Below are 25,569 nucleotides of genomic sequence, written 5' to 3'. Positions count from 1 at the left end.
CTCTTAGGTGTCACCAGCGCCATCTTCTTCGTGCCCGGCTTCCTGTTGCTGGTCCCGGGAGGTGCGAGTGGGCGCCGGGCGGGGGCGGGGGCGGGGGCGGGGGCGGGGGGCGGCCAGGCAGAGGGGCACGAGCTGCTCTTTCTCGTGGGACCTCCATGGGTGATGCTGGGGGGACGGTTGGGGGATAACTGGGGGAGGCGGGGGATGGCCTTAGGGACATTCCTCGGCCTGCGACAGGCTTCAAGGTCATGGGCATGGACATGAGCACAAACTTACCCTGATGGTGTGTCTCATCCGGGTGGGTGGGGCCGAGAGGGAAGGAGCCGAGGCCGGAGACCCCAGAGCCTCGCGGCCTTCCCGGAGGTGGGGCTGCGAGGGCGCCTCCTGCAGCAGCGTCGGGGCGGGAGTGGTAGGGGTGCAGGGAGACCGGCACTTCGGGGAGGGAACTCCTGGGCGCTATCCCGTCCCGGCCACAGGGCCAGAGCAGAGCCGGAGGGGCCTGGTGAACAGCGGCCTGGGGCAGCGAGGACCAGCAGGGTGGAGGTCCCACGGCCTGGCCTGCACGGGGGCCGAACGCCCTCCCATGTCCCACCCAGCCCTTCCAAGCAGCAGGCCGGGCCTCCAGAGGGACAGCAGGACAGGAACAGAAGTGCCTTTAGCACCTGTAGTGCCCGCGTTTCAGCAGGCATGGCTGGGTGCTGCAGACGAGGCCCTGGGGGCTGCGGGTAGGTCAGCAGCTCCCAGCAAGGGGCCAGCCAGGCTGGGGTGTCGGGACGGCATAGGGGCGGGGTCTGCCCCCCCCAGTAAATGCCACCCCGGGGATGTCTGCTCAAAGACGGGTCATCATTCAACAGATACTCAGTCTACCCTTTCCCTTTGAATTTGCTTGTGTCTTCATACTCAAGGTGAATTTCTTGCAGACAACAGAGTTGGCTGGGTCTCAACTCTTGTTTATACAATCTGAGGGTCTCCACCCGTACGGGGGTGCTTACGTCACCTACAGGAGTGGGATCTAGACGTGGCTGAGCCTAAACACCATCTTGCTGTTCCTCTGTGCGTCCCACTGGTTCTTTGTGCCTTTCCTCCTCTTTTTCTCCCTCGTTTGGAATTAAATAACTATTTTTAAACAACCATTTTATCTTAAAAAAAATTTTTTTCTTAATCTTTTTGGCCACGTCAGGTCTCAGTTGCGGCACGTGGGCTTCTCTCTAGTTGTGGCATGTGGGTTTTCTCTCTCCGGTTGTGGCACTCGGGCTCCAGGGTGCGTGGGCTCTGTAGTTTGCAGCACACGGGCTCCCTCGTTGAGGCGCGCGAGCTCAGTAGTTGTGGCGCGTGGGCTTAGTTCCTCCTCGGCATGTGGGATCTTAGTTCCCTGACCAGGGATCGAACCTGCGTCCCCTGCATTGGAGGGCGGATTCTTTACCCCTGGACGACCAGGGAAGCCCCCCAGTTTCTGTCTTTTATTGGCTTATTTCGATTTTACCAGCTCTCTCGCTGATGTTCCTTTTCTGTTCCAGGATCCCACCCAGGATCCCACGTGGAATTTAGAACAAATCTCTCCTGCAGGAACGACTGTAGCCACGGCCTGTCGGATGTCAGTCCATAACTCACTCAGCAGCCTGCCTTGGAGTGAAATTCAGCCCTTCACACGCACGGTCCTCAGAACACACACCTCCACTTGCCGTCTCCGTGCTGTGGTCACAGCTTTTGTTTCCACATGTTCAAAATCCCCAACATACGTTATTGGTTTTGCTTTCAACAATTCTCCTTTTAACATTTTAACCATTCTTACTGGGTAAAATATATGTAAAATTTACCGCTTTAACCATTTCAAGTGACCAGTTCAGTGGCATTAAACGCACTCACGTGGCTGTAGCGCGAGCACCACGCCCGTCTCCAGAACGTTTCATCCTCACAAAAGGCAAAACTCTGTTCCTGCCCAGCACGCACCGCCCCTCCCCCGGCCCCCTCCCTTCCCGTCTGTCTCTGAGAACCCCGCTGCTCTAAGGGCCTCACAGGAGTGCAGTCACGCAGGACCCGTCCTTTGGTGACTGGCTACTTCACTCGGCCTGACATCCTCAAGGTCCGTCCGTGCTGCGGTCTGTGTCGGGATCGCCTTCCTTTTTAAGGCCGAATCACATTCCATCGTAGGGATGGACCTCGATTGGCTTATCCATTCATCCCTTGACGGACACGTGGTTTGTTTCCACGTTTTTACTCCCGTGAATGCTATCGCTGTGAACACAGGTGTACAGGCCTCTGCTTGAATCCCTGCTGGGTATGTGCCAGAAGTGGGATTGCTAGGTCACGTGAGCTCTACTTGTAAGTTTCTGAGGAACAGCCACACCGCTCCACAGAGGCTGCATCACCTTACACCCCCACGGCAGTGCACAGGGCTCCCGGGTCTGCACGGCCCCGCCAGCACTTGCTTTCTGTTAAACAGCAGCCCCCGACGGGTGTGAGGCAGCATCTCCTGTGACACGGAGCTGGGTTTCGCTAACGATGAGTGACGCTGAGCACCTCTTCACGTGCTCACTGGGGTCGCAGTCTGCAGGTGGACGCTAGGACGGAGGCCCGGGGCCTCTACAGGAAGCCAGGTGAGAGGGGTGACCCCGCGATGAGGGCTCGTGCTGCACTCACGCGGCCGGGCCGGCGAGGCCTCTGAATGTTCTCAGCTCAGGAAGACCCACGGGCGCCCCTGCAGCCGCCCCCAGCACCTCATGCCTCCCTGTGGCCCTCCCCCGCTCCTGCTTCAGGGGTCCTAGGCTCTGCACTCGGGGGCAAACCCCACCCTGGCCCAAGCCCCCTCGAAGAGTCAGTCACTTGACCCTCCCAACAGTGGGTGCCCCGCTGCCCACAGGACACCGCCCTGCTCCCCACCCCAAAGAACCTCTCTTCTCCTCCAGGGTTTCTCGGAGGGGCTGGGACTGACCGCCCACGGTGCCGCAAGGACCCCGCGCGTGGGAACCGGGGCCCCAGAGCCCGGTGAGGCCCGAGAGCCAGGTGAGGAGCCCCCGCGTCGGGCTGCGACCTCCCTTCCCCCTCTCGTCCACTCCCCTCCCTCAGGCCACACAGGCTGCACCACCCAGACGGAACCGGACAGGCAGGTCACCCAGGGCCCAGCCACCCAGACAGCGGCGTATTACGGGGGCATTTCGGGGACAGCGTGGGACGCGGCCCCAGCCCCGAGGGGCACTGGAGCCCCACCTGGGCTCACACGCTCTGGCCTTCAGCGTCCCCACCTGTCAACGGGGTGATCGGCGGCACCTGGCATGGAGCTCAGGGCGCTGCCGGGTGGGAGCCGGGCAGACCACGGGCCCCAGGGGCGCTGACGAGTGAGGCCTCTTGTCCAAATATAAAGGGTTTATTCTCTTCTGTGGTCAGGAGGACAAAATACAAAATAGAAAGGCTGTCCCCTCCCGCCCCTCCCCCCAGTCCCTCAGCGTGGACGGCGGTGAGGTCGTCCAGGCAGGGCTGCCGTCCTCTCCCGGCCTCAGGCCTCGAACATGGCGCAGCTGGCGCACAGCACTTTCTCGTGGAGGTCACTGCAGCTGCGACACCGCGAGGTTGGGGGAGAGGAGCTGGCATTAGGGCTGAGTTCCACGGGAGCTGCCGACCCCACCTGGTCCCTCGACTTTATCTGGAGGCGGGGCCGCTGGCCCAGACAGAACCAGTTAAGACGAGGCCCCGCTGCCGCGGGGGGCCGAGCCCACGGGGCCGGCTCCTTGGAGAAGGACACCCACAGGGGGAGGCGGCTCGGGGGCCCGGGGAGAGGCCGGAGCACGGAACCCGCAGAGTGCGGGGCTCCAGGAGCAGACTCCCGCGGCCGCCCTAGAACCAGCCCCCCGACAGGTATCTGCCTCTGGAGCACGAGGGTAAACGTCTGGGGTGCTCGCTGGAGCCGTCCCCACGGACTGACGGCTAAGGAGCCCCCGGGGCTCAGCCCGGGTCTCACGTCGGCCAGGTGTGCAGCAGGGTTGACTGGCCCCGGGGGGCTCACAGGGGCAGCGGCTCGGGGAGGGTAGGGACGTGGCAACTCAGCGAATGGCAGGGGACATGCGTCGGGAGACATGCTGAAAGGAGACGGCAGCACGCCTGAGGCGCGGCGGCAAAGGGCCCACGTCCAGGGCCAGGAGCTCGGCTCCAGCTCTTGGCGGCGATGCCCGCGGCCGTGCCTGAGCCTGGGGACGAGGCAGCCACCAGGTGCGGGCAGGATGCCCGCTTCCAGGGCGGCAGCTCGGAGGCCTGAGGCGTGGCCTCCAGAGGGGACCCGGAACGCGTCGTCTGTTTATCACCCGGGTCAGAGCGCCCCGCCCGCCGGGGCCCGAGAAACAGGCAGGTGCGCGGCGGGCTCTGCGGGCACTTGGGGGCCAGGCAGCAGAGAGCAGGGGCGGGGGGAGGCTGCCACGGGAGTCCCTGAGGATGAGGACGGCCCCGGGGAGGGAAGCAGCTGCCAGCAGGCGGCGCGCCCACCTGGCCCCTCAGCTGGCCCCTGTGCTGTGCGCAGCTCCCCCTCCAGGGAAAAGCCACTGGCCAGGCCCTGCCCGTCTCGGTTTACATATAAATAGGAAGAAAAGAAAAACTGAGCTGGCAAAATCAAAAGAAAGAGTATTCCGCGCTCACGAGTCGCCCAGCACCGGAGCCCTGAACCGGCCGGCACGGGAGGCCCACGCCTGGCCTCCGCCCTCTGCCCAGCGCGTTCCAACCGTGGAGCGACCCACCTCTCGGGAGGCGCGCTTTTACCTTGCCACGGTTGGGGTTGGTTTTTGTTTTTTTGTTTTCTGGGGGTTGGTTTTAAAGGCCATCGGGACTAAACTGGTTTGAGATCTGCAGAACCTTTCTTACGGGGCACTGCCCATCCCCACCCGGCAGCCGGGAGTGGCCGCTGGACGAGCACACCGCCCGAAACCTCCTGGGCAGGGACGGGGTCCACCGGCTGTGGCGGACACGCTCACCCAAGTCACAGACAAACGTTTGTTTCCTGCCCTCACATGTCACGTGTCCTCCGCTAATGAGCACGCTCCGTAGGAAGGCCACGTGAGGAGGCTTCCTGAGGCCAGGGCTCAAAGGACTAGAGCACGAGCGGTCTGGGACAGGCCACAGACAGCGCAGAGCTGACCTACAAGGTCTGGACTTCCCCCAGAAAGGATCTCAAGGTCTTGGAAAAACTCAAGCTGAGCAAAGCATTTACTGGCATCGCATCGTCCCACCGGGCAATGCGGGATGGGCCTGCCGCCCCCACTCCCCGACGGGGCCCGCACTCACTCCACGAGGGCACACAGCGCGCAGGCCACTGCCCCACAGCCGCAGCAGGTGTGCACGCAGCGCCCGCACAGGGCCCGCTCGCACTGGCCGCACGCCGCCTTCCCGTCCGCGGCCCGCACACACGACGCGCAGGCTCCCGGTGCTGCCATGGCCGGGTCTGTGGGGAAGAAACGTCCATCAGCCCAAAGGGGACCTGCAGCGCTGGCGCTGGGGGCCACCCCTCCTCCCGCGCCTGGCCGACCACTAGGTCCTAAGGCGACAACCTGTGCGTAAGCACAGCACGCAGACCCGTTCACCAGGGAGAGGTCCCAGGTGGCTTCCGTGACTCCCACCTACAATTCCCAGCACCCAAACGTCGGTACCTAAGGGTCAGCCCTTCTCCTGACCGCCTGCATCGGAAGTCGCTAGGCCTTCGTCCCCCGTGTGTCTCACAGCTGCGTCTCAAAGCGGGGTCCCTGCATCACGGGTTAACACAGAGGTCCCTTTGCCCCACCCAGACCCGGGGGCGACACAGGTGACAGTCTGAGACGCACACCACACTGCACAGGGACCCGAACAGGCTTTTCCCACCCAGCCAGGTGGGACTCCGTGGGAGAGCTGCAGGTGGAAAGCAGGCAGGACACCCAGGAGGGTCACCCAGAGGGGCCTCTGTTCCTTTCCGATCCAACAGTTAGAAACTGTTCGCAGCTATCAGACGTGGATGTCGGTGACAGCAGAGCCTCCTAATGTCAAGAGCCTGCAGGCGCTCGCCCTGTTCATATTGTCAGACTAGGGCCTGGCTCCCGCCAGCCCAGGTAGGAAAAGCCCCTGCCACATCCCATCCTTAGCACACAGCTGGGAAGCGCCTGCCGTGGGCCTCACTCACCAGCCTCGGAGGCCTGGGCTCGACTCCTGGTCAGTCGGCCGTCGGGCCCGATCAGCATCTGCCCGCGCGCAGCCCGAGGGGCTTCTGTGGGGCCAGGCTTCGGCGACTCCGGAGTGTCGACGATGGCGCAGCCTTCCTCCCACGCGGGGTCCATGCAGGCCTGGGCCCCGCGGAAGAGGAGCTGCGTGGTCTTTTCTGCGGAGGACAACCATTTCCCCGCTTATACCGCTGCAGCACGGAAGCACCCGCGTGGCCACCTCATCCCTTGAGCTGTGCGTGGCCGGGCCTCTGGCTATCCAGCCACCCCGGACCACGCTGCTCCCTGGCGAGCTGGGTCCCACCCTGACCTCCTGCCTGGGCTCGGCGGCCACCTCCTCCAGGAAGGCTCTGGGCCCTGCAGCGCCACCTGGGCTCCCTGTGCTATCACTCTGCCCATTTTCCACACGTGTGGCCTCACCTCCTTGCCGTTCGTCTCCTCCCCAGCACCCACAAGCCGGCTTCGTCCAGCAGAGGAAGCTCTGCGCTGTGGAGTGCTAACTAACGCACAGCCAGAGACTCAGAGCTGAGCCCACACCCCAGGCCAGCGCGCGCCCCTTCACCTACCACGGAGCTGCTAGCAGAAGGCATGGCAGCAACCAGCTCCGGACAAGGTACCCCAGAACTTTCCAGACCTCTGTGGGCCCTGGACATCCCCCCACCCCCTGACCCCAGAGCTGAGGTGGTTTCTCAGCAACCAGAGCAGTGGCTTTCCATCAGGGCACTGGGGGCTTTCACAAGGTCAAATGCCAGGCGCCAGCCCCAGAAATGCTTTGTTTGTGGTTTTCTGCCCTGTCCCAACAGAGCCAGGTGGAGACCTTAGAAACTGTTGGTGCTAAGTGAAACCGACAGAAACACACAGTTGGGTAACTCAAATGGAGTGGCTGATGACAGCCCCGTCACACCCAGTTCCTCCTCCTCCAATCACCCCCACCCCCACTTATAATAGGGTGGGACTGGGGGGAGGTCACGTGGTGAGGCTAATACTTGTCTTCGAGGGCCTGTGGTCCGTTCAAGATAAAGTGACCAGGGTTCAGGCTTGGAATTCATTACACGCGAGTTCACGCTGGCCTACGTCCTGCCCTTCTTAGGGAATGCCCAGGGAGCCCTGCACTCCCTCTGTGACGGGGCCCTGCGAAGGACAAGCCCCTGCAAATGCTCCAGAACATCGTGGTCAAGAGCTAGACCGACTTAGCCCCCATTTATTTTTAATTCTTCTCTCTGTCTGCAGTGTTTACATTTTTTGAAGGTCCTGAGAGGATAACACTTGCAGTCTGGCCATAGCACTCACAGCTTCACTCATTTTTATCACCTGCGCGGCCTTGAAAGGCATTTGCATTTGCAACCCTGCATGCGCAAGCAAAGAAAGGGCACAGCAGCTGCTGATGGGGGCAGCGGGGTGGGGCTGAGGGGTGGGGAGCAGCAGGAGGAAGAGAAGCAGGGTCTCCCCAGGCCAGGCCCTTCCCCACACCCCGAATGCACGGCAGCACCACTCAATCACAGACACCCAGGTAACCATCTGACTGTTCTACACGCACAAACCTTGTGCCTCCCACCACTAGTTAAGGTAAATTCCACTCTGTAGTTACCCCAGAGTATTAACCCCCCCAAAGTGATGATCAATAATACCGATGCGCCCAAAAACCTGCATGAGGAAGCCAGAGAAGGCTTCCTAGGTCAGTGACCTTACATCTCTGGAACTGGATACTCCAGACACAATGAACCGGACAGCACCCTCCGGCTTCCCGGTTTTTGCACAGGCTGTTCCCTCTGCCTGGAATTCCCTTCCTCTCCCTCGCTGCCTGCCTAACCCTGCAGGATTCGGCTTCGACTCTGTTCCTCCACGAGACCTCTGACAGCCTGCAGGTGGTCCTGCAGCGACCCGTGCCTGCCCTGATGATCTCTGGAGAGTCCTTCTCTGGCTGGCCCCCCAGTAGACAGCAAGGCAGGGTCTCCCGCAGCCGCAGCGCCTGGCAAGGAAGGCGCGCTCCACAAACGCCTCTCGGGTCAGAACGGGGGCTTCTACCGGCTTACTCCACCGGGACATCCCACTCCCCGGCCTCTCGCTGGGCTGGTCAGACCAGGGCTGGCTCCTGCGCGAGTCCAGCATTCCCACAGGACAGAGCCCCGTCTCGGCCCCACGCGGAGGCCGCCTGTTTCGGGAAGGTGGAGGGCGGGGACAGGTCGTGGACGCGGGCGCATTCACAGCGCCCAAATCGCTGCTCCCAAACCCGGCCGGGCGGCTGGCCCCGGCCCCCGGCTCCAGGGGGCGCGGCCTGCGGAGACCGCCTGCCCGACCCCGCTTCCCCTCACTTACCGAAGATCTCCCGCGTGAGGCGCTCGGCGCACACGCCGCGACTCAGCTCCCTCCGGCCCACACGCACCTTGAGCTGCAGCGGGGCCGCGTCCGCGAAGGGGCAGCCCCGCTTGGGCATGGCCGCGGCCCGCAGCTGCGCAGCTCCGCGGCCGCGCCTCGCCTTCCCGTGACGTCACAGACGCGCGCCAACCCCTGCGCGGGGGCGGGGCGGGGCTGCTGCGCGGCCCGACGCGAGATAGGCCCAGGAAGAGGGCGGGGCGGGGCGGGGCTGCTGCGCGGCGCGACGCGGGATAGGCCCGGGGCGGGGGCGGGGCTCGTGCGCCGGGAGGTGGGACTCGGAGACGCGGGAAAGTCCGGGAGAGGTCAAGGGTCGGAGTGGGCACCCCGGGGGCGGGGAAGCGGGAAGGCGGTGTGGTGCGCACGCACCGCAGGATGGGCTGGGGGCGACATCGGGGGCGGGACTCGTGTGAGGGGCGGCTCGTGATAGGTCGGAGGCGACATGTGGGAGGGACTCGTACGAGGAGGTGCGGAAGGGAAGGGCGTCTCGGCGGTTTTTAATTTTGCTCCCCAAACAACTCTCGAAACTGGTTATACTTCTCCGTTTAAATCACCAAAAGTTCGCGGATGATTCACTTTTCTGTAATTCTTAATTTGGAGGACTGCCCCGCCCTCACAAGTGGAGAGTGCCGCATGAGCGCACTGGACACACGTCACGGGCCGGGTTCCGGGCCCTGCTGCGTCATGCGGGGCAGGCCTGACGTAATGTCGGGCTCTGACAGAGCCGTGCGGCTCCGGCCCCACCTCGGCCTCTGCCGGCCGCCTGCCCGCCCGGCCCTCGTCCTGTCCGCTGCCCCCGGGGTCGTCCAGACCGTTCCTCTGTCGCCTGGATTTCCGTTGACAAGCCGAGGGCCTTACAGGCCACGCCCCGCGCGACGCACCCATCACGTGACACCCCCCACGTGACGCACATCACAGCGCAGGAAACCCGCAGGGATGGGGCAGGGCCAGCCTCTGGTCCACTTGCCCCTTTCCGCCAGGCATGGCGGGTCTAGGGACACCAGGCCGAAAGCGGGGCTTCGGCCAGCGTTTTTCCTGTTGCGTGACCGCATGATCGGGTACTATACCTGTTAGCGGTCTGCAGTCACTGTGACAAAAAGACGCTTGATTGGTTTTATCTCAGAAATAGATGAAATTCCCAGGAGTATTGGTTTTAATCTTACAGGTCTTGGGAATTTTAAAAGATTTCTTTGCTTTCAGATTTGAAACTGCCTTAGGCTCGTTTAAGACACAGTAGATAGATGCAAAACATTGTGATTAAAAGAGAATCTTGTTAGCTCTTCTTCTTTCAACCTAATTTTAATTTAAGAAATATTTGTTGAGGGCCCAGTCAGTGCTGGATTAGTTTTCTAGAGGTGCCGTAACAAAGCACTCAGACTGAGGGCTTAAACAATAGACATTTATTCTCTTACAGTTCTGGAAGTTGGAAGTCCAACATCAAGGTGTGTGCAGAGCTGGTTTCTCCTTGGCCTGCAGACAGACTTCGTCTCCCTGTGCTCACGTGGAGGTCCGTCTGTGTGTGTCTGTGTCCTCATCTCCTCTTCTGATAAGGACGCCAGTCAGACTGGATTAAGGCCAACCCATATGACCTCTTTAAAACTTAATTACCTCCTGGTTCCTCAAAAAGTTGAAAATAGAACTGCAATGTGATCCAGCAATGCTGCTTCTGTGTATACAAAGGAATTGAAATCATTATCTTGAAGTGCTATCTGCACCACGTTCCCTGCAGCGTTTTTACAATAGCCAAGACATGGGAACAATCTAAGTGTTCATCAGTGGATGAGTGGATAAAGAAAACGTGATATTTGGAATATACATATAATGAAATATTATTCAGCCATAAAAAAGAAGGCCATTCTGCCAGTTGCAATAACGTGAATGAATCTGGAGGACATTTTGCTAACTGAAATAAGTCAGAGAAAGAGAAATACAGTTCTGTATGATATCACTTATATGTGGAATCCAAAATCATCAAACTTGGGACTTCCCTGGTGGTCCACTGCGTAAGACTCTGTGCTCCCAATGCAGTTGGGCCTGGGTTTGATCCCTCGTCCGGGAACTAGATCCCGCATGCACGCCACAACTAAGTCCGCATGTGGCAACGAAGATCCCGCATGCCGCAACTAAGACCCAGCGCAACCTAAATAAATAAATAAATAAATAAATAAATAAATATTAACACCAAAAAAAAAATCATCAAACTCATAGAAACAGAGTAGAGTGGTGGTTGCCAGGGGCTGGGCTTGGGGGAAATGGGGAGCTGTTGGTCAAAGGGTACAAACTTCCAGTTATATGGTAGATAATTCCAGGGATCTAATGTACAGCTCGGTGACTATAGTTAGCAAGTATTGTGTACGTGCGGGTTCCTAAGAATAGAGCTTAACTGTTCTCACCATAACAACAACAACAACAAAATGGTGATTATATGAGGTGAAGGATGTATTGTCTAACCTTATTATGGCTTGCAATATGTATGTGTATGAAAGCATCACACTCTACAACTTAATGTTGTAAAAATTAAGAAACAGAAACCTTATTTAAAATGGAGTCAGAGGGAATTCCCTGGCGGTCCAGTAGTTAGGGCTTCGCACTTTCACTGCAGAGGGCTTGGGTTCAATCCCTGGTCGGGGAACTAAGATCCTGCAAGCCGCGTGGTGTGGCCGAAAAAGAGAAAAAAGAGTCAGGAGGCCAGAAGAGGGAGAGCAAGCGTGCCCTGCTGCGCTACATTAATTGCGGACCCAATAGGAAAAGAGTGCATTGCATCCACAAAGAAGAAGGTTACTACTTTACTACCCAGCAGGAGGAAGAATTTCTCCTTGCCCGACAACAGCCCAGCCAATAAGGGTCTGTCACAGCTCAGCCAATGAAAGACCACTTACATGTCAAACTTCCAGTTTCCACTAATGGGTTCTCTGCTCAGATTAGCCCCTTCCCTCTCCCCCTTCTCAAGAGTTTTCTCTCCTTTGCTCTCCAGACTTGCCTGTGGTTAGCCATAGATTACATGTCCTGAATTGCAATTTTTTGCCGTTCCCAAATAAACCCATTTGGCTGGTCTCGTTTATTGTTTTAGGTCAACAGTGTACAATTAAGATGTACCTCATATGTCAATTATGTGTTCTATATCAATTATATCTAAATATATGTCAGTTGTACCTCAATAAAGCTTCGGAAAAAATGACCTCTTCAAAGTCCCTACCTCCAAACCCAGTCCCATTCGGAGGTACTGGGAGTTGAGGCATCAACATGTGAAGTTTAGGGGAACACAATCCAGCCCATAATAGATACCGAGCTCTGCGCTAGGCCCTTAGGGGTGGTGTGGAGCAGAGCCAGCGGGGCCCCTGACCTCTGGTGGGACAAATGTCACAAAAGGGGAAGGACGGGAGCTGTGGAAGCAGAGTAAGGAGAACTGCCTTGCCCGGGGCGGGGCGATTTCCCAGGAAAACCGAACTGATGCAGAGCCTTAGCGGAAACGGCGTAATTTGACCTTAGAAAGGTGGACATTCTGGAAGTGAGTATGTGTCAGATGAGGAAGGAACACGCTTTCTGTTTTCCCACGAGAAGTGCAGCAAACTTCCCCTCCAACAAATGCAGAGTGGGTAAGGCTGGCAGGAAACGTATTCAGTAATATGTTTCATCGAAGTTGCCTCGGGGTCCTAAAATTGTAATTATCATCTCAGTTATGTAAGATGGTTGTATGGTTACTTTGAGTAACTTTTAGGTTGGGGTATAATTTACTTACAGCGCGGCTGTGTGTATTTACGCCCAGTGGAATGCCCAGATGGTAAATGTATACAGTTCTGCCAGTTACGATGACCCCGTCGCCCCTCCCCCGCCCCGGGCAGGAGTGACCATTGCTCTATTTTCCCGTCGCCCGTCCCCCGCAGTGACCCCCGCGGGTCACTCCCCGCAGGAGTGACCATTGCCCTATTTTCATCCCTTCAGGGACGCTGCCGTCCTCGAACCTCACAGGCTCGGTCTCATTCTGCGCGTGAACCTTTGCGTCTGGCTTTTCCCCTCGGTTCGCTCCGAGACCGGCCACCGTCCCGCACCCCTCAGTGGTCCACTCCTTCCGTTGCTGAGTGTATTCTGTGTGTGGAGAGACCACAGTTTGTTTACCTGTCGACTGACACCTGGGCTGTGCCAGGATTTGGCTCTGATGAGGGCAGCTGCTGGGAACGCTCTCGTCTAAGGCTTTTTCTGTACATTCGTGGTCATTTGTTGTGGGTCGGTGCCTAGGAGTGGAATGGCTTGATGGTAGGTAGATGAATGTTAAACTTCTGAGCAAACCGGCAGCTTTCCAAAGTGTTTGGGAAAACACTTTTTTGTTGTTTTTGTTTTTTTTACATTTTGGCCGCGCCCCGCGGCATATGGGGTCTTAGTTCCCCGACCAGGGGTCGAGCCCTTGCCGCCTGCAGTGGAAGCACAGAGTCTTAACCACTGGACAGCCAGGGAAGTCCCTGAAAGAACACGTTTTATCAAACAACGTTATCAAATCACTTACTTGTCTTTTATCCACGTATTGACCTGAGACCACTGGGAGCTCGTCTACAAGGGGGCTGTGTTATCGGTGCAAAGAAGAGAGAGCACCTTATTGTAATTACTCAGACCCTCACAACATCTGATACGGAGAAAAAGGGGGCTGTCTGTCCTAACCCAACCCAGAGGACCGAGCCTCCCATCCCTGGGCCACACGGGGGTGAGGGAGCTGGTGCCAGGGACGAATGAGTGCCCCTCCAAATTGGTGTCTTTTCACCTTGTACAACACCTGCAGATACTCAAAGACATTGCCTGGGGCTGCCTCCCCAAGATTTTGTCCAGAGATCAAAGGAAAGAACAACTTGTATTCGAGCGGAGAATTTAGCAGCGACTACATAATATAGTGGCTTTTTGCAGCTTTGTGTAATTTAAATTGCAGGTCCAGTCGCCAAGCCAGGAGTGCAGCTTTTCATGCAGAATGGAACGACTCCTCTGGGAAGTGCCTTCTCTGGCTGATTGCCCAAAGCGCGTGCCCCTCTGTGTCGCAGGACGGCCATCGGGTCAGAGGCACAGTATCCCCGGGGGCAGGGAGGAGAGCTTGGGCCCCACCTCCGCTTTCCTTAAGAACTCGCCCTGCCTTTGGCCTCTCCTCTCGTCCTGCTTGCTCTGTCGTGGAAAGAAATAATTCTTGGGAAACTCCAAGATCAGTTTCTTTTGGCGCTTCTCACCTGTAGCCCTGCTGCCCGAGGAAGCTGGTCCACACGCATGCCCCTGACATCTTTCAAACTGCTGAAGGCCGTTCTCGGCACTGTTTGGAAAAGTTCGCTGGCACGTGTGAAGCCACACACCCAATCTGTGGCCCTTTCACCCAACATGCTGTCACATGAGTTTGGGACTCCGTGGTGCAAGCCAGTGACACCGGACCCTGGGGAACCGCCCGGGGCCAGCAGGGTCCATGGGAAGCAAGCCGAGTTGGCAGCGGCCCGATGTCAGTGAACCCAGCTGGCATCCTCAGCTCTAAAAAGCTAGGATTTAGGGCTTCCCTGGTGGCGCAGTGGTTAAGAATCCACCTGCCAACCCAGGTGACACAGGTTCGAGACCCGGTGTGGGAAGATCCCACATGCCGCAGAGCAAATAAGCCCGCGAGCCACAACTACTGAAGCCCGTGTGCCTAGAGCCAGCGCTCCGCAACAAGAGAAGCCACCGCAGTGAGAAGCCGGCGCACTGCAACAAAGAGTAACCCCCGATTGCCACAACTAGAGAAAGCCCGCGCGCAGCAACGAAGACCCAATGCAGCCAGAAATAAATAAATAGTTAAAAAAAAAAAAAAAAAAAAGCTAGGATTTAAGCCCGGCAGACTCCAGGTCTCTCCACATGTATAATCCCTTCCCTCTCTGAAACGATACCAAAAGACCTGTTATTTTTCTAAACTTACCTCAAACTGTGAAGGGTTAAGGAAGCTACCACTCGGCTTCTGGGCGAGCACAGACTACAGTAGGCTCTTTGCAGCTTCAGCCAGTTGAGAAGTGGTTTCCTAGCCCAGGGGACTCAAGAGGGATGGGGCCAGTGGCTGTTCCACCGAAATGGAGGGGACTGAGGGTTGCGGGGAAGGGCTCGGGGCGCTAGGGTGAATCTGTTGAAGTGTTTAGTTCTGGAAAACTGTTTAATGCCCATGGTCTCTCTTCCCTGGGCTGTTTGCATTTTGTGGTCTGAGCAAACTCACGGCTTGGCTTCATGACACGAAAATGTGTGTCAGGGCTTCCCTGGTGGCGCAGTGGTTGAGAATCGCCCGTGCACCGCAACGAAGAGTAGCCCCCGCTCGCCGCGACTAGAGGAAGCCCGCGCACAGCAACGAAGACCCAACGCAGCCAAAAATAAATAAATAAATTTATTAAAAAGCAAAAGGAAATGTGTGTCACCCAGACTGCTGGTGCGGCAAAGCGGTGCCTTCCAGCGTTTAAAAGTCAAAACGACGACGACAAAGTCAGAACAAAACATGCACTGCTCACTACCGTTCAGCGGCTGTCAGATTTGTTTATTACTAAACGGCTCCAACCGGGCATACAACCATGTGACAATTCACGTGCCACAAAAGGTCTCTGTTTTGAGCGCTTCGGCTCATTTGAAATAGCAGGATTTTAAAAAATGTACCCAACACTGGTTTTCAGATGTTTAAAGTTGTTGTAGAAATTAGTGGGTGGAGCTGAAGGTTTAAAGAGAAATAGAAAAGTACAGTAAATAGTTTTCAAATCTCTTTGTTTACGGCGTTGGTTTTGCTGGCTGGGGAACGAACACTGCTGTGGCTGCTGGCGTGGACGTGGCCTGCTGGGATCAGCTCTGTCTTTGTCTAAAACAGCTGGATTATCGAATCTCTGGATCTGCCAACACCAACCCATTTCACTGAAAGGGAAAGGGGAGGTTCAGCCCAGGGCGCGGCGGGGAGAGGGGGCAGCCAGGGCTCAGGGCACCCACCTGCCACTCCAACGTGGTTCTCCACAAACCGGATGTAGCTCTGGGCCTGCGGGGGCAGGTCCTCCCACTTCCTGGCACCCGTAGTGTCCGCTTTCCACCCAGGCAGAATTTCATACTCCACCTCCACCTTCTGCAGAATCTCCTGGTTGGCTGGGGACACGCAGGGCGCGCGTGAACCACGGGCTGCGGACGGTTGCTGGGCCACGGGCCCGGGACCCCCAGCCTGGGGTCCGCTTGCCCCGGGGCTCAGAGGCGGGGAAGGCAAGCCGCCCTGCTTGGTTTACTCAGGGGGTGGGGGTGGTTCTCGGACACTGGCTGTACCCCTTCCAGCCCAGGGGACACGCCACCCTGGACACGGATTCACTACGCGCTCTGCTGCAACATCCACGGCGATCATCAGAGGAGCTCCGAGGCCCCCGCTTGGAAACTCTAAGGGGATCTAGGGTCCTGAAGTGTCAAGAGGTCCTAAAGGACCTATACCCCCCTCCTCAGGGCAGGGACACCACGTGGCGGGGACTCCGGGGCTACAGCAGACACCAACCACCCCTTATTGTCAGAAGACGCTGCAAGGCGCCGTCCACCGCAAGGGACCTGGACGCGCTCCCCTGGGGTCACACCACAATCCTGCCGCGCCCTCTCGAAGCTCAGGGTCTGCAGGGCTGGGGCACGCGGGCCGAGAGGCCGCACGGGGCTCCCACAGCCGCCGCTGCTGGCGGGCGTACACGTGCTGGGGGTGGGGCGGCGGGGGGCAGCTCGCCCACGGCCACCGGTGAGGGTGGGGTCACGTGACCCCGGTGCAGAGGCACGGGTAACCGTGACGCCAGCAAGACAGCACTGCCTTTACGCCTTTTAAGAGAAAGGCGGCTTCTGCTCGGTCACAGGAACTCCAGTCGGGACCTTAAAGAGCGAACCGAGAGCGTCTGTTTCCTGAGGTCAAAGCCGTCTTCCTACTTGCCCAGAGCTCTGAGCGTCCAGACCTGACGTCGGCTACTTCACGTGAGTCCCCAGCCCCCGGGAGGTGGGCCTTGACCCCAGGCGCCCGGGGGTCCCCCTGGGCCCCCGCCAGACCATGGATGCCTAGCAACTGTCCCGAGGCCCGGCCAGGCCTCCCATCGGGGTGAGGACCTGCCTCAGACGGAACCGCGGTGAGTCTTGCGGACACGCGCTCACCCCGCGCGTTCAACACATACAGCCTGTCCCCTGGCCCCGGAAACCACGGGTCACGTCTGCTCCCAGGTCCCGCGAGACAGGCCAAGGACAGGAAAGCCGCCGTGCTCGCACCTGGGAAGTAGGGGATCCGCTTCCCGCTGAGCTTGTACGCGATGCCGACTCTAATCTCGTCCAGGGCGTCCAGGATGTCCAGCTTCGTTAAGGCCAGCCTGCCCAAAACCACGGTGAGAAGCCGAGGAGCGGCCGGCTACGCGTCATTTCTCCTGTCCGGGCTCCACCCCTCGCTCCTCCTCTACTTGCCGGGGATCGAGAGGAGGGTGGAAAAGGCCGCCTTCGGCCAGGCTGGAACCCAGCTCCAGCCACCCGGCCCACCTGGCCCTGAGCGCCCCAGGGGACCCCGATCTGGTGGCCTTGTCCTTTCTGCCCTCCTCACGGCCGCGTTGAGGGTCTGGGCATGTGAGCCTTGTGCCCGTCCACGCCCCTCTGACCCGGGAGACCCCGAGCCCGGGCCGAGACCACCGGTGCCTATGACGTCGTCCACCCCTGAGGGTCTCCCGCACCATCCGCCCAGGGCCAGGGAGCCCGGGCTTCATGCAAGTTTCTCCCCTTCCTTTTCTCATCTCTGGCACGGCCAGGCCTCAAGGGCCTCTGGGTGGGTGTCCCTGGGCTTCCCGAGCCCACGTGGGCCACCGTGCGCGGCGCCACCGCCCTGACCTGGGCTGGGCCGTTGCCCTTGGGGCCCCGGGAGGCTGCATCTCCCCGTTTTGCACAGGAGGACTGCGGGCCGGGGACCTCGGACACCGTGCCCTCGGCCGCTTCGTCCCCGTGCCTCCCGCGGACGGCCGGCCCACACACACCGAGCGCGGCTGTGGTTAACTCGTGGGCCGTGCGCTGTGACAAGCGTGCACCTCGCGCCCTGGCCCGTCTTTCTGGGGAGGAAGCAGCAAGTCCTCCGTTCGCACGAAGCCCCTCGTTTCCCAGGGCAAGGTCTGAGCCGCCGGAACCACAACCATCGCCAAGGGCAGCCCGGCTGCCTGGCTGGTCTTGGGGGCACTGTGGGGGCCCGCCCTGCCCCCCAAGGGGGAGGCCGCTTCAAGAGGAGGGGGGCTCCTGCTCCCGGCACCCTCGGGGTCCCCTTCCTGTCCACGGCCTCGCAGAGCGGGGGGACCTGCGGAGGCCCTCAAGGGGCTGCAAACCCGGCCAGCCGCCCTCCAGGCCCAGCGCAGGCCGCGTCCCCACTGCGGCCTCTCTGCGGGGCCTCGCGGGCGTCAAGCGCGGCCTCTCCTGATGAGGGTCTGTTCCGCCCCCTTCTTAGGAGCCCAGCGTCACCCTGGGTGTTTGCGGGAACTGACCACAGGGCCGGCTCCAAGGCGCCCTGCCTGGGCCTCCACGTCACCCCACTGTGGCCTCGCCGTGGAGAACGGTCTCCCTCGGGTGACATCACCCTGTGTGGGGAGACGGTGGCCCTGGGCCCCGATGCCCAGCTCCCCCGCTCCCATGGTGTCTGGGGACCCAGGGACGGACCCCGGGGCGGACGGGCACCCGCTGGGCTCAGGAGCAGACGTGCCAGAAGTGCCACTTACGCGGTGAATCCGTTGACCATGTGGGCATATCTGAGGATCATCAGGTCCAGCCAGCCACAGCGTCTCTTCCTGCCCGTGGTCACGCCCCACTCGTGGCCGCGGCTCTGCAGCAGGTCCCCGATTTCCTGCGTGGGGACAGAGAGGGCCCCGGTGCCACGGGAAAGGGAGCCTGTGCCCGGCTGCCTGGCACTCACCATCATCTGCTCTGCCCTCCCCTTCGACCCTCCTGCAGCCCCTGACGACCACCCCCTCCTCACGCCTGCTTCCCTGGTCCCTGGCACACCTGCCCCAGCTGAGGCCCCCACAGGTAGGGCCGCGCTGACCAGCGCCTCCTTCTGGGCCTCGTGGGCAGGTGAGGGTGGACTGACCTGGCCCTGCAGCTGAGCCTCGGGCAGGTGTGTGTTTATTTCTCAGGGGTCCCTGCGCCTCATTCAAGCCCCTTCCCACTCTGGCTCTCAGACACCTGCCCAGGACAAGAGTCTCGGGTGCTTGCCGGCCACGGGGGCACAAGGCCAGGTGAGAGGAAGGCCGGCGGTGTCCTGAGCTTCCAGAAACACCCACGAGGCTGGAGAGCAGTTTGCTGGGCGGGGCGGGGGCGGTACTTCTGGCCCTGCTCTAGCTTGGCTGAGACCAAACCCCAGGCGGGCTCAGGCCCCCAAGGACGAAGGTGGCCTGTGCCCCCGAGGATGGAGCAGAGACACAGCTCTCGGTGCCCTTCCCGAGCCGAGGGGCTCCACCGTGAACGGCCACGGCCACGGCCACGGCACGGGACGGGGCTGGAGCGGCAGCCTCCTGCGTCTCTTTAGCCTCCCCAGTCCCCTCCACCAGGTGCCCACGCGGTCCCGCGGGGCTGGGCACTCACGTTGATCTGCTCGGTGGGGAAGGCGCCGATGCCCACGCGTGTGGTGTAGGCCTTAACCACGCCGTAGACCTCGCCTATGTTCTGGGGGGGGATGCCCAGGCCGGTGCATACGCCGCCCACCGTGCAGTTGGATGACGTCACAAAGGGGTAGGTCCCTGTGAGACAGCTGGTCAGGCCCCCACCCCACAGATCACCGGGGCCCAGGGGTCCCCCTTGGCAGGGTCTCCAGGGGGACCATCCCGGGGGAGTGGCTGGCACAGGGCGTGGTGGGTATGAGCTGGTGGGGGAGGGGAGGGAGAGGGTCGCTCGGGTTTGGACGGCGCGTGCCTCCCCTGCCTGCGCCTTGCGGCCTCGGTGCTGGCGTGTCCCTGGGTCGGGGACAGGGTGGACAGAGGCCCACGTGGGGCAGCTGGGGCCCCGCCGGTCTCTCTCTCCCTCCCTCCCTCCCCTCCAGCCCAGCTTCTCCCTTCTCCCCTCTCGGCTGAAGTTAGGGAAACGAGGGTGGTACGTTTCCCGGGCACGGCCAGCAGCGTGGCCATGGAGGGAGGCCGCACCACGCCTGTCTCTGAAGGCGGGGTTTGTGGGGACGCGGCCGGGACATACCGAAGTCAATGTCGAGGAGGGCTGCGTTGGCGCCTTCCACGAGGATTTTCTTGGGGGCGCCATGGAGCGCCTCGTACATGAAGTAAACGCCGTCTCGGACCATGGGTCGGATCCGCTCAGCGAAGCCCTGGGGGAAGGGGGAGGGTGCAGGAACCAGGGGGTCCGCCCAGCTCTGGCCCCCTCCCCACAGCCTCTCTCTTCCAGCACATTCCCGCCCAGCGAGGGGCTCGGTCTGCAGATTCCCCGCTCGTCCCGCCCCGTCACATTTACAGCCCCCGACGAGGCTGGAGGAGCTGGGGTCCCAGCCCTGGAACCTTCCAGAAGGGCTCTGCGCTGACATCCTCCTGTCTCCCGCCTGCTCCTGCCCCAGACAGACAGGGTCGGCCTCCGTCCCCCAGCGCATCTGGGGCAGTTTCCTCAGAGAGGAGGCGAGGGGCCAGGCCAGCAGCGAGCCCCCGGCCTCCTGAGACCGTGAGCACGGCCGGCCAGGGGGTTCCCACGGGAGGCCCGCGGCCCCCGAGCCCAGGCGACCTGTGATAACGCGACAGGCGCACTGCACGAACGTGCACGGGCAGTCGGCGGGGTCTGCCCGGATGCTGAGGCGCCCAGCCCTACCTTGAGCCTTTTGAGTTGACCTTCGACATCTATCTCCAACGTGGGGAACATGGACTGGTGCTGATGGGCCAAGTTCTTGAATCTGCAGAAGCGACGATGACTGAGACCCCCGGCCCCCTGGAGCCCTGCGCCCACCTCCCCGGCCAGGCTCCCCTGGGGTCGCGGGCAGCTCAGGTACCGGGTGGAGAACTCGCTGAAGTCCGACAGGAGGTCACAGATGCGGAGCCCCGTGCGGGCCGCCTTGGACGAGTAGGCGGGTCCAATCCCCTTCCTGGTGGTGCCGATGCTAAAAGACAGGCCACGGGCTGGGAACGCGGGTCGCCCAGGCCAGCCGCCCGGGGCCTCGGGGAGGAGCCTGGGAACGCGGGTTCCCCGGCCAGCCCCTCAGGCCTCAGCTTCCAGCCCCATAAATCAAGGTCGAGCCGGGTGACATCTGAGGGTCCCTCCCAGCAGCAGCACCCGGGGGTCTGGGACGGCCATGAGAACCACGGGACGCCTCACGTGGCCAGCTTCCAGGGACCCGGGGCTGCGGTGGGGGCACCCGGCTCTGAGTCCCAGCCCTGACCCTCCCCTACCCCAACTCTGAGGCCCGGTGCCCAGTGGCGCCCTCCCGGCCCGTCTGCCTTCTGCCCTGGCTTCCCTCTCGCCTGGCACGGAGGCTGCTGCTCCGGGACCAGGACCCAGCTGTGCCCACCCTGTACTCTCTGCCCGCCACAGCCCAGCCAGGCTCAGCGTTGCCACCTGTGTGTGTGCGTGCATGTTTGTGAGCACGTGTGCTCCCATGGGGGTGTGCGTGCGCACCTGCGTATGAGCACGCGCAGCGTGTGAGATGTGTGCAGCGCATACACGTGCGCACATACGTGTGTGCCTGTGTGTGAGCGTGTGCCGTGTGTGAGCACACGTGGTGCACGCACATTTGTGTGCAGACGTGCGTGCGCCGCTGTGGATGTGTGTGGATGTGTGTGGAACGTGCGTGTGTCCGTACGCGTGCACTTGTGGACGAGCGTGCGCGGAGCGTGCACGTGGGCAGGGCAGGCGCGTGTGCACGTGTGTGTGAGAGGCAGTACTCTGGCCTACTGCACCCCTGTCCCGGCTTTGAGAACCGTCCCCGGCACCTTCTCATAAACATCTCTGGAGAACCAGTGAACGGCCACCGAGAGCTGGTGGGCAGGACGGGGTGCCGTGACGGAGCCGTGGTCAAGGCTGGCTTGCGATCCCAGCAGGGGTGGGGGGCTCAGCGGGCGACAGACAGCACGGGCACTCCGCGGGGTGGCAGCCGGGGAGGACGGCGCGGCCCCGGGGAGAGGCGGCTCGCTTGGGCTTCAGGGCCAGGGAGGCCTGGGGTGAACTGACGGGCACCGTCCTCGGGGGCTTCGGGCGGACGCACGCTCCCCACCCCCCACGCCCCCAGCTCTCCATCCGTGGACTCGAGGGCCACGAGCTGAGCGCACGCGCTACTCACTTCTTGCCCTCCTGGGCCTGCCTCTGCACCTCCTGGAGCCCATCCACCGCCTGGTGAAAATCGAACACTGCCGGCCGGGCCGGCGGGGGCACCACGAGTGGGAGAGACAGACGGTTACAGGGCCTCCGGGGACGCACCGGGGTCCCCCGGGCCTCAATCTCCCCACCTGCCAGTGGGGGCAGTGATCCCGACCTGGCACCCCCGGAAGCCCTTGGAGAAGGCGTGGGGGAGCCCCAGGCCACGGTGGGGATGGGGGCGTCACTCTCAGGTGGGCAGGGAGGGCCTGAGACTTACCCAGGTGGGCCCGGTCAGAGATGATGAGCCTCTTCTCCCAGTCCTTCAGGCCTGCGGACACGGCACGTGGTCGGCCACGGGCCACAGAGTCACCTCCGGTTAGTGGCGGGTCCTCCCCCGTGGGACGTCCACGCACGTCCCCGCGGGCGAGCCTGTCTCCCCGTGGGGTCTCCGTCCCGGCACATCCCGGTGCCCGCGTCCCAGGGCCAGGGTCCCACTCGCTCTTTTCCTGCCTGCACCGAGCCCTGAGGCCGAGGCTGTGTTTCCTCCACGGCCTCTCAGGGCTGCTGTGTCATCAGCTTGCCTCTAAACAACCGCTGGGGTCCCACTTGCCCAGAGGCCTGGCCGGTGGCCTCGGTCACTGCCCGCCAGCCTCCTGCCCCTGAACAGCCCCCAGGGGCCACATTCTGCCCCGCTCGCCGCACGGTCGGCCCAATGGCCCCCCGTCTCAGCCGGACATCAGGGTCGTATTCCAGGTTCCAGGGCTCCTTCCTGGACAGCCTGGTCTTTATCTCCCAGTGCCACCTGTCCCCAGTGTCATGAGAGCTCCCCTGTGACACTGAGGCTGTGGCCTGAAGCCAGAGTTTGGGGCCTCTGGACTGCCCGCTCCCGGCTTCCTGCACAGGCAGAGCCAGCAGGCCCAGGCAGGCGGCCAGCCGTGGAAGCCGCCCCACCTGCCCACCTGCCGCCGCCCGCAGGAGAAACCACATGGCGAGCCACCCGGCAACTTGGCCGCTGGGAACACGCACGTGTCCTGAGCGGGGCGGGTCTGCGGGGACACGGACCTACCTTTCTTCTCATTCTTTTCTGCTTCTTCGAACAAGCCTGGTAAGTGGACAACCACTCCGTTGCCTGCAACACACAGACACGAGACTGAATCGTATCACGGACGCGGGGGACTTACGTTTAAAACAGCACAGGGACTTCCCTGGCCGTCCAGCGGTTAAGACTTCACCTTCCAATGCAGGGGGTGCGGGTTCAATCCCTGGTCAGGGAGCTAAGATCCCACATGCTTCATGACCAAAAAACCAAAACATAAAACAGAAACAATACTGTTAACAAATTCGATAAAGACTTTAAAAGTGGTCCACATAAAAAAAAAAATCTAAAAACAAAAACAGGGACTTCCCTGCTGGCCTAGTGGTTAAGAATCCGCCTGCCAATGCAGGGGACTCGGGTTCAATCTCTGGTCCAGGAAGATCCCACATGCCGCGGAGCAACTAAGCCCACGCGCCACAACTACTGAGCCTGCGCTCTAGAGCCCGCAAGTCACAACTACTGAGCCCACGCACCACAACTACTGAGCCTGCACTCTAGAGCCCGCGAGCCACAACTACTGAAGCCCACGCGCCTAGAGTCCTCGCTCCGCAACAGGAGAAGCCACCACAATGAGAAGCCCGCGCACCGCAACGAAGAGTAGCCCCCGCTCACCGCAACTAGAGGAAGCCCGCGCACAACAATGAAGACCCAACACAGCCAAAAATAAATAAATAAGTTAATTTAAAAAATAAAATAGGGCTTCCCTGGTGGCGCGCGTCCGGAGCCTGTGCTCCGCAACGGGAGAGGCCACAGCAATGAGAGGCCCGCGTACCGCAAAAAAAAAAAAAAGAAAGCCTATTTTAAAAATAAATAAACAAGAACAAAAACAGCATGAAATTCGCACTCCCATGTTCATTGCAGCATCGTTCAAAATAGCTAAGATGGGGAAGCAACCCAGGCGTCCATCAACGAAAGGACGTGGTTCATCCACATGATGGGGATGTTATCCAGCCTTAAAAAGGAAGGACGTTCAGACACAGGTGGCAACATGGATGAACTTGGAGAACACTATATAAAGTGAAATAAGCCAGACGCTGAAGGACACATTCTGTATGATGCACGTGTATGAGGTCCATAGAGAAGTCAAACTCATGGAGACAGAAAGTAGGATGCTGGGGGCAGGGGCTGGAGGGCGAAAGGGGGAGTGAGTATTTAATGGGGACAGAGTTCCTGTTTGGGGGATGACACAGCTCTGCAGACAGATGGCGGTGAAGGCTGCACAACAACGTGAATGTACTTAACGCTACCGAACTGTACGGTTAAAGATGGCTAAGATGGTAAATTTATATTATGTACATTTTATCACAATAAAGAAAACAGTCGAAATAAAACAAAAGCCATCATGAAGCATTTACAGAGACAGCACATCAGTGGTTGTCGGGGGTGGGGTGGGAGGGGGGAGGGGAAACTCCTCAGGGGGAGGAAAATGTTCTAGAACTGAATCGTGATGGATGTACGATCGTACCCTCACAGGGGTGACCTTCACGGTACGTAAATTATACCTCAGTAAAGCTATTATGTTTTATTTAAGTGGCATGGAAATGGGAAAGCAGGAGGTGCGGAGAAATGCAGCCTCCGGCCGTTCCTGGGACCCAAGCAGGGCCTTGGGGGAGCCAGGCTTCCCCACCCACGTAAAACTGAAGTAGGGTCTACAGAGGGCGGAGGCTGAGGCCAGGGAAGGAAGGGGCTCACCAAGGTCACGAGGTCACCGCGGGCCCGGGCTAAAGCCAACGCCGGCCCCTTCCCCTAAGACCAAGCCCAGCTGGGCAGGGCCCCCCGCTGCCTTCCTGGGAGGGGCCCGGCGCCCGAGTACCGGGACTGGCCAAGAGAGACGGGACGCGGGTCCAGACGGGAGCGACTCAGAGACGACGCAAGCCACACCGCGCTCAAAAGGTCACCTAAATGCCACGAGTCCTGAAACGACCACGTGGCTGGGCCTGGGGGAGCGACCCGGGCTGGAGGCGCAGCTGTGTGGGGCCAGCTCGCTCTGCCCTTGCTAAGCGGCTTCCCGCCGCCGCCGCCGTCTGGCCGCGCCGACCGCCGCGCTGGGCCCTAGCCCGTGCTCCCCGGTGACCGCTGCCCCCCGCCCCCCCAGCTCCTCCGAGACCGGGCAGAGCGCCCCCTGGTGGAGCGGTGCCTCCTTGGCCTCGTTTCCCCCCAGCGGGGCCCGGGGCCCAGCCACCGAGGCTGGCGCTGAGCAGCTTCCTGCAGCAAAGCCCCAGCCCCTGGGCGTGGGGTCCCGGGTGAGCTGGCGTCCTCGCTGCCCCGTCCTCACCCACTGCTGGGGCCCGGTCTGCAGCCACGGCGGAGGCTCCGGGAGACCCCTTCCTCCTGCTCAGCCTGACTGCCCACTGCCCCTGCGGCCCCCCTGCCGCGTGTCCCTGGGCTCACGCGCGGGGGCAGAGCCCCTGCCACCGCCGGGCACACACCTGCCGCGCCACCCGGGCTTCCCACCTGGCGAGGGGGCGGGGCAGATAAGTCACGAGTGTGGGCCTGCCCAGCCGTGGAAAGAGCCAGAAGGAAAAGTACCAGAAGCTGCCAGAGCGTGTCCCACGTTGGGGTGGGCAACAGAAGGCGATGGGAAGGGGCCGAGGGGAGGCCAGGCACAGCTTCCCTGCACAGACCGCCTCCCGCGACGCAGCGGGATCCAGGCCCGACCCCGCTCGCGCGCTC

At 60.9% G+C, this 25,569-nt stretch overlaps 2 protein-coding genes across 3 annotated transcripts in view; both read right to left on the bottom strand.

Moving 5' to 3' along the window:
- Window positions 1-3,345: 3,345 nt before the first annotated feature.
- Window positions 3,346-8,645, bottom strand: SIVA1 (SIVA1 apoptosis inducing factor). The gene is made up of 4 exons (XM_024131015.3): window positions 8,484-8,645; window positions 6,131-6,325; window positions 5,266-5,422; window positions 3,346-3,551 (listed from the first exon to the last, which is right to left on the bottom strand). Exons 1-4 carry the CDS (start codon window positions 8,599-8,601, stop codon window positions 3,494-3,496), a joined length of 528 nt encoding a protein of 175 aa, XP_023986783.2. The 5' UTR covers window positions 8,602-8,645; the 3' UTR covers window positions 3,346-3,493.
- Window positions 8,646-15,030: 6,385 nt separating this feature from the next.
- ADSS1 (adenylosuccinate synthase 1) overlaps window positions 15,031-25,569 on the bottom strand; it is a 24,094-nt gene continuing 13,555 nt past the window's right edge. For both annotated transcript variants that reach the window (XM_024131006.2, XM_055088755.1), the window contains exons 3-13: window positions 22,867-22,929; window positions 22,078-22,128; window positions 21,784-21,850; window positions 20,500-20,607; window positions 20,322-20,403; window positions 19,707-19,833; window positions 19,104-19,258; window positions 18,242-18,366; window positions 16,770-16,867; window positions 15,489-15,638; window positions 15,031-15,416 (exon numbers count right to left, since the gene is read on the bottom strand). In XM_024131006.2, the coding sequence (XP_023986774.1) occupies window positions 15,364-15,416; window positions 15,489-15,638; window positions 16,770-16,867; window positions 18,242-18,366; window positions 19,104-19,258; window positions 19,707-19,833; window positions 20,322-20,403; window positions 20,500-20,607; window positions 21,784-21,850; window positions 22,078-22,128; window positions 22,867-22,929 (1,079 nt within the window). In that variant the 3' untranslated portion in view covers window positions 15,031-15,363. The remainder of the gene's footprint in view (window positions 15,417-15,488; window positions 15,639-16,769; window positions 16,868-18,241; window positions 18,367-19,103; window positions 19,259-19,706; window positions 19,834-20,321; window positions 20,404-20,499; window positions 20,608-21,783; window positions 21,851-22,077; window positions 22,129-22,866; window positions 22,930-25,569) is intronic.

This window comes from Physeter macrocephalus, chromosome 11, assembly GCF_002837175.3.
Source record: "Physeter macrocephalus isolate SW-GA chromosome 11, ASM283717v5, whole genome shotgun sequence".
Classification (NCBI taxonomy): Eukaryota; Metazoa; Chordata; class Mammalia; order Artiodactyla; family Physeteridae; genus Physeter; species Physeter macrocephalus.
This window is presented reverse-complemented; position numbering and strand designations above follow the sequence as displayed.